Here is an 8,096-nt window from a genome sequence, read left to right as displayed (position 1 = left end):
TTTCCACGCTGTATCTTTCAATCTTTTAATCAATATAAAACATTATTAATAATAATAATAATAATAATAACTTTATTTGTATAGCACTTTTCATGCAATTGAATGCAACCCAAAGTGCGTTCCACGTAGACACAGGTCTAAACAAAAATGCTATATAAAACAGTAAGAACATAGGTGGTTAAAAAGCACAGATTTATTTAAAAACTAGACCAAGGGGGACCCGTTGGGTCCCGTCCCCTCAACACGCGGTTGCGGGGAGGGGGGGGCGGCCTTCGGCGTCACACAGACACTAACCACCCCCCACCCCCACCCCCACACACACACACACACTACCCCTCCCTGATATTATATTAATATTATTCATTCCCTCCTTTTACCCCATTCCCCGCCCTATCCACTCACGCATAACCCCCAACTGTGCAGGCGTGGCTAGAGGGGGGGGGGGGGGTGTAGAGATTGAGGGGCGGGTGGGGGGGGGGGCGGCATCACAGGGGAGGGCTGGTTCCTGAACGCAATACTCCACCACTCACCCTTAGGTCCCAATATTCACCACTCCCTAGAGAGGAAGGGGGGGGGGCAGAGAGGGGTGGGGGGCAGAGAGGGGGGGCAGAGAGGGAGGGCCCCCTCCCCCCTCTCCTCCCTCTCCCCATCTCTACTCCCCCCCTCTCCTCTCCCCCCTCCTTCCCCCTCTCCTCCTCCTTCTCCTCCCCTCTCCATACCCCCCTCCAACCAAGCAGATTCACAAGCAAACAATCAGAGGTTTTTGTATAAAATATAAAATTGAAAATGTAAAGTCACTTAAAAGCTTGATTAAACAGATAAGTCTTTAGCAGCCGTTTAAAAATGTCAACTGAATGGGCGTTTCATAGCCCTGGGTAGGGTATTCCACAGCTTGGGGGCGTAAATGAAAAAGGCTGCTTCACCAATTTTCTTATTGCTGCGGCATTGAGTGGCTAACAGGCGGCATCAGAAGACCTGAGCGCTCGGGTAGAGGCATAGGGAAGGAGGGACTGTAAAATATGCTGCTCCTAAGCCATTTAGGGCTTTATAGACAAGAAGGAGCACTTTCTAGTCTATCCTGAATCTCACAGGGAGCCAATGAAGGGAATATAATACTGGGGTGATATGTTCCCTTAGCTTGGTATTTGTTAAGAGCCAGGCTGTGACATGTTGAATGAGCTGTAACTTGTTGGTGGATTTTGAAGGCAGACCGGTAAATAAGGCATTACAGTGATCAAGTCTGCTTGATATGAAAGCATGTATGAGTTTTTTACAGTCATGATGAGTTAAGAAAGGCCGTACTTTAGCAATATTTCTGAGGTGATAGAAAGCACACTTTGTTACCTTATTTATATGAGATTTAAAATTAAGATAATTGTCAATTTTTACCCCCAGGCTTATGACTTCCTGTTTGACATTGGCAGTCAAATTTCCCAGTTTACCGAGTAACATCTCTCTCTTGGGTTTTGATCCATGTAATAAAATTTCTGTCTTGTCATCGTTGAGTTTAAGAAAGTAGGCATTCACCCATTTCTTAATGGAAAATAGGCAGGAGGTCAAAGAGCTTAAGGCATTTGCATCAGTGGGTTCGACAGAGAGGCATAACTGAGTGTCATCAGCATAACTTAGAACATTTACATGATGTTGTCTGATAACTCCTCCTAGTGGCAGCATATACAAGGAAAAGAGCAACGGGCCATGGCAGCTACCTTGTGTTACACCAAAGGGTTTATCATGCAGCTGTGATACATAGCCCCCAAGGCTAACAAAGTATTTCCTTCCACTTATATATGATTGGAACCAACTTAGTACCTGATCTGACAGGCCGACCCAGTTTTCTAGGCGATATATAAGAATACTGTTTAAGAAGGAACTGCAGATGCTGGAAAATCGAAGGTAGACAAAAATGCTGGAGAAACTCAGCGGGTGAAGCAGCATCTATGGAGCGAAGGAAATGGGCAACGTTTCGGGTCGAGACCCTTCTTCAGACTGAAGCTTGGCTTAGAAAAATCAGGGTTTGAAGCAGAGTTTAGTATTCTGTCAATGGTGGAGAACAAATTCTTACTATTTCTACCACTTTCTGTGATGATTTGAGAAAAATGGGTCCTCCTTGCAGATCTTACAACATTATTATAAGTAGCAATGGATTCTGTACAGATGCCAAGATGTACTTCTAGTCCTGTTTTTCTCCACTTTCTTTCGGCTACTTTACATGATTTTCTAAACTTATGAACAGAGTTAATCAACCATGGAGTTGTTTTAACAGCTAAAACATCTCCATTTAACCCTTACTTTCCTTTTAATCTTGAGAGGTGCAACTTTATCAAGTGTCGTAACTAGGTTACTGTTAAAAGCTTTTATCATTTTGTCAACAGAACCTCCCTGGGTGAGATGAGCGAATGTACTTACAAGCTCAGAAAATTTGAGTTCTGCTGCTTCTGCTGCATTGACTTTGTTGCTATCTCCTCAGATGCTGCCTGACCTGCTGAGTGTTGCCAGCATTTTCTGCATTCATTTCAGGTTTCCAGCGTTTTCATTTCAAAGTCTTAAGGCTGACCTTGTTCCTTGCTGAGGATAAATGATTGAACTGCCTGTTTCGTGTATCTTGTAGCCTGTGCCTGTCTGCATGTGACCCAGATCAGGTCATTCCTCTCTTGCACCCAGTGAATCATTCATTAAAAGAGCCATCTCACCACCTTGCCAGGCTCCCTGTCCTCCATCAATGACACTAACACCTCAGTGAAGCAACTCTGAATCTCCGGCAAGTGGCAGTGTGACATTGTGGGCCGAAGGGCCTGTTCTTGTGCCGTACTGTTCTGTGTTCTATCAATTTAACCTGGCATCATGTTCGGCATGGACATTTTTTTGTTCACCACCAATTGAGAAACCGTGTCTCTTTAAGTTTATTATAGCCAAGGGTACCAAAGTACAGTGAAACGCTTTGTTTTGTATGCTATCCACTCAGATCAGACAATAATATACATAAATACAATCAAGTCGGACAGGGCCGAAGGGCCTGTTCCTATGCTGCACTGTTCTACGTTCTGAAGAGATCAGTGTCAGTAAAGGGGGCTGATGGCAACTATGTAACAGCTTTGTAAACCAGCAACTGCAGTTTCTTGACTCTATTATGTAATAGTTGGTCAGATTAAACCAGAGTTCACAACAACCAATAAAAAATTTTGCTTGGGAAAAAGTTTATTGAATTATGAAATACAATCATGACACGAGTGTCTCGTGAATATTGCTGCATTCATGTATTAGGAATTCCATGTGAACCTGTGCACCATGACAGAGTGGAGGTGCAGATGAACACGCTGGGGACTACAGATGACGGGAGGTCTGGTCTCATTGCGGTGTGCATTCAGATTTTTCAAGTGACATCGACTCCTCCCAGGGACGATCATACACTTCAAAGTTGCATTTCTGAAAGAAGAGAAAATATTTTCAAGATGCACGATGATGTGAAATGTAACGTGTATGGCACTCTACATTGCAGCTGATAAATCACTAATATTCTAATCTGAGGGGTGGCACACAGACAGAGCAGTAGAGTTGCTACCTCACAGCGCCAGAGACCAGGGTTCGATCCTGATACCTCTGGCTTCACAATTTCACATTGTTTATCCTTGTCTTTCAATATTTGTCCGGTTGCAGGTGGTTGCCGGAGGTTGCAGGTAGTGGAAGCAGGTAGGGAGACTGACAAAAACCTGCGGGAACCGCACGGAAACCTTGGGTGGGGCGCAAAGTCTCCAGAGGTTTCCGTTCAGGTTTCCTAAGTGGGACAGGGGCATTAGGCTCTGTACAACTGCAGAAGGGCCTCTTTGCTCCTATATTCGACTCCTCTTGTTATAAAGGCCAACATGCCATTCTCTCTCTTGCCAGGCTTTGTCCCACACTTCCTCTCTTCCAGCTGTCTTCCCCTCCCCCCACCACAATGAGTCCTAATCCGAAACGCTACCTATCCATGTCCTCCAGAAATCCTGTCTGACACGTTGAATTACTCCAGCATTTTGTGTCTTTTATAAAGCAGCATCTGCAGTTCCTTGGATCTAATGTTCTAATTTGACAATAGTAATCTGACAGGTAAAGTATATTAGGTTTAGGTCTAGGTTTTGCCTTGTTTTGCATGTTATCTAATCAGATCAGATAATACTATACAATCAGGTCAAATGCAAGTACAAGTGGTAGAGCAAAGGGAAAAATACAGAGTGCAGAATATATTTCTCAGCATTGTAGAGCATTAGTTCTAGAGACAAAGTCCAATGTCCAGAATGGTGAATCAGACAGTACCCTACCAGGGAGCACGTGCAAATTCCACACAGACAGCATTCGAGGTCAGGGTTGGATCTGTCTCTCTGACTCTACCCGCTGCGGCACTCTGCCCCACTGCACCATGAAGAAAGAGCACACACCCCCAATCTAGGAAGCTCCTACAGTGGAGTTTCTATGGTTTGTGTGCTGATACTTTTTTCACTGGGACTCAGAATCCAGTCACGAAAGATTTCTACCCCCACTCCTGACAGTGGTTTAGTCTAGTTTAGTTTAGTTCACAGATACAATGTGGAAACAGGCCCTTCGGCCCACAGAGTCCATGCCAACCATTGATCACCCATACACAAGCCTGCACATCTTTGGAGTGTGGGAGGGAACCCACATGGTCACAGGGAGAACGTACAAACTCCATGCAGACAGCATCCTTAGTCAGGATCGAACCTGGGTCTCTGGCGCTGTAAGGTAGCAACTTTATCGCTGTGCCACTGTGTCGCCCCTAAGGGCAAGGTTAGGGTCCCACCACTCCACCCCAATCCAATATGGTCAACAGCCCATCAGCAAGAAATAATTCTTACCATTTGTCCAGCGGATTGGCCACTCCCACTAGTCATCACCGACAGATAATAATAGAATCCAGCAATAACCTGGTCAGAATAACAGCAGGAATATTAGCCATCTTTATGTAGACATTATTTATGTATTAATAACAACATTATTAGATATTTTTTTATTTCCCTGTAATCTCAATGTATTGACTGCCTAGGATGGTGTTATATTATAAATGGGACTAGCCCAAAATGCCAACTTGGTTGACAAGAACAAAATGGGCCGATAGGTCTGCTTCCTTGCTATACACCTCTATGACTATACGTTCATCAGATCTTTTGATGTTGTTGTAATCTCAAAGTATCATCTGCACAGTATGGTGTTACTTGTTCTTGATTCCTCTAACCTACTGGGAAAATAAATCATCCTCTCTATTCCCCTCATGATCTTATGCAACTCTCCACCTCGTGCGCTCCAAGGAATAAAGTCCTAGTCTACCCAACCTCCAGTCTTGGCAACATCATCGTCATCAATTCATCATCTCTGCATCAATTTATTCCACGTGGCTCCAAGCTTCCTCACCATGCACGTATACAGAGTATCTAAGCAACATATTTTATGTCTACCAAACTCAAGGCTTATACAATAAAGGGAGAATATCTCCGGCTTCACAATTCTCACCTCTTCTATCTTTTTTTCCCTTTCATACTTTTTGTCTTTTCAGCTCCGGTCTTTGTCCACCCAACTGCTGTTGAAACCCCCCCTGTCCTGTAAACACATATTACTAGCCAGACTTTGTCCTGCCCCCCACCTTTCTTTACCCCTACTTTACCACAATCAGTCTGAAGAAGGGTCCCGTCCCGAAACTTCACCTATCCGTGTTCTCCACAGATGCTGCCTGACCCGTTGAGTTGTGTCTTTGCTTATACAGTCGACCTTTTACAGAATGATTTGGGAGTGTTGGACTGCAAAGCAGTGTAAGCCACAGACTAAAGCTCAAGGTCCATTGCAAACCAACCATAGTTTCAGACATCTTTTAAAATTGAAAACACTGTCCTTAAATTGCTCAACAATCGCTAAGCAAGAATCAATAACAGAATTTGTTGATCTCTCCAACTTTAGGTAACCTACTAAACACTCTTCTCCCCTGTGCTCCATCTGGACTCACACCTATTTCCTCCCCCAGCCCACTCACTACTTTCCTCCCTCTGGATTCACAATCTTCAACTCTTAATCCTATCTCAAACCATCTGCCTATCAAAATCCCCCCTCGCCTGCAACCACCTATTAACTGCAACACTTTGTCCTGCCTCTGCCCTCTTCTAGCTTTCTTTCTACCCCCCTACAATCAGTCTGAAGAAGGGTCCCGACCCAAAATGTCACCTATCCGTGTTCTCCAGAAATGCTGCTGACCCACTGAGTTACTACCGCACTTCGTGTCCTTAACATTATTTAAAATTTTGATCACAAATATTTCTCATAATCGCTGAGCGAGGAGTCAGGGAAAATCTCTCGGCGCCAACAAACAGCTCTGGTTAAAGCGGGGATGAATGGTTGTACACAGGGTCCAACACACATACTCTACCTGTCTTTCAGCCTCCAACACAGTACAGCTGGTATTTTGACAAGCATACAAGGCAGCATTTTGAACACCCTCATCCGACAAATCCACCGACTCAATTAGTCCCACGGCATTGTCGAGGTCTTCGTCGGGCATGGCGTAAGCGGAGAGGGAAGCAGAGAGGAGGACGCACATGCACAGCCAGCTGACTGCCATCTTGCACTCTACCAACAAGTGACTGCAGGGATGTGGTGGCATCTAGCTTTATAGTGTCCATCTGGAGAAGGATGATGTGATAATGATCAAATAACAGGATTCTCGCCCTTCCCTCAAATTCTATACCTCATCTGTAGTTAAGCCCCCTAAATTACAGTATTAAACATAATCTCTTCGTTAATGACTTCAGCAATGATATAGGTTTAGAAATTGGGCCATTTAACATTAGAGCCTCTCTTTATCCTCTAAATGCTTAGAAACAAATTACTCTGCATTACATGGTTTCACACTAGCAAAGGCCATTTGGCTAAAGGAGAATAGCAGGGGCTACTGGTTAATCTGTGGCAATTTTTCAGTGTTAAAGCATGCCTCCTTAGCACTATTTTAAAAGACTATTTTAAAAGACTGCAACTATTTTAAGAGACTGCAAAATTTGTTCGTTCACCAGTTGAGAAACCGAGCCTCTTTTAGGTTTAATTTTATTATTATTGTCGCATGTAACAAGCTACAGTGAAAAGCTTTGTTTTGCATGCTAACCAATCAGCCCAGATAATACTTTACATGAAAACCATCAACTTAAACTCGTGAAGGGGAAGATACGGAGTGCAGAGTATAGTTCACAGCATTGTAACACATACGTTCCAGAGACTGTCCAATGTCCAAGTACAATGCCCGCAATGGGGTGGAGGTGAATCGGACATAGAAACATAGAAATTAGGTGCAGGAGTAGGCCATTCGGCCCTTCGAGCCTGCACCGCCATTCAATATTATCATGGCTGATCATCCAACTCAGTATCCCGTACCTGCCTTCTCTCCATACCCTCTGATCCCCTTAGCCACAAGGGCCACATCTAACTCCCTCTTAAATATAGCCAATGAACTGGCCTCGACTACCCTCTGTGGCAGAGAGTTCCAGAGATTCACCACTCTCTGTGTGAAAAAAGTTCTTCTCATCTCGGTTTTAAAGGATTTCCCCCTTATCCTTAAGCTGTGACCCCTTGTCCTGGACTTCCCCAACATCGGGAGCAATCTTCCTGCATCTAGCCTGTCCAACCCCTTAAGAATTTTGTAAGTTTCTATAAGATCCCCTCTCAATCTCCTAAATTCTAGAGAGTATAAACCAAGTCTATCCAGTCTTTCTTCATAAGACAGTCCTGACATCCCAGGAATCAGTCTGGTGAACCTTCTCTGCACTCCCTCTATGGCAATAATGTCCTTTCTCAGATTTGGAGACCAAAACTGTACGCAGTACTCCAGGTGTGGTCTCACCAAGAGCCTGTACAACTGCAGTAGAACCTCCCTGCTCTTATACTCAAATCCTTTTGCTATGAAAGCTAACATACCACTCGCTTTCTTCACTGCCTGCTGCACCTGCATGCCTACTTTCAATGACTGGTGTACCATGACACCCAGGTCTCGCTGCATCTCCCCTTTTCCTAGTCGGTCACCATTTAGATAATAGTCTGCTTTCCTGTTTTTGCCACCAAAATGGATAACC

General features: G+C 44.3%; 1 protein-coding gene across 1 annotated transcript; it reads right to left on the bottom strand.

Annotated features, from left to right (window-relative positions):
* Positions 1-3,180: 3,180 nt before the first annotated feature.
* Positions 3,181-6,636, bottom strand: LOC116976150 (cystatin-S-like). Its single transcript, XM_033025758.1, has 3 exons — positions 6,407-6,636; positions 4,851-4,919; positions 3,181-3,426 (listed from the first exon to the last, which is right to left on the bottom strand). The coding sequence occupies exons 1-3, from the start codon at positions 6,596-6,598 to the stop codon at positions 3,349-3,351; spliced, it is 339 nt and encodes a 112-aa protein (XP_032881649.1). The 5' UTR covers positions 6,599-6,636; the 3' UTR covers positions 3,181-3,348.
* Positions 6,637-8,096: the final 1,460 nt, after the last annotated feature.

The sequence above is a fragment of the Amblyraja radiata genome, chromosome 8 (genome assembly GCF_010909765.2).
Source record: "Amblyraja radiata isolate CabotCenter1 chromosome 8, sAmbRad1.1.pri, whole genome shotgun sequence".
In the NCBI taxonomy this organism is placed as follows: Eukaryota; Metazoa; Chordata; class Chondrichthyes; order Rajiformes; family Rajidae; genus Amblyraja; species Amblyraja radiata.
The sequence above is the reverse complement of the archived record's forward strand: the minus strand, read 5'-3'. Positions and strand labels throughout refer to the sequence as shown.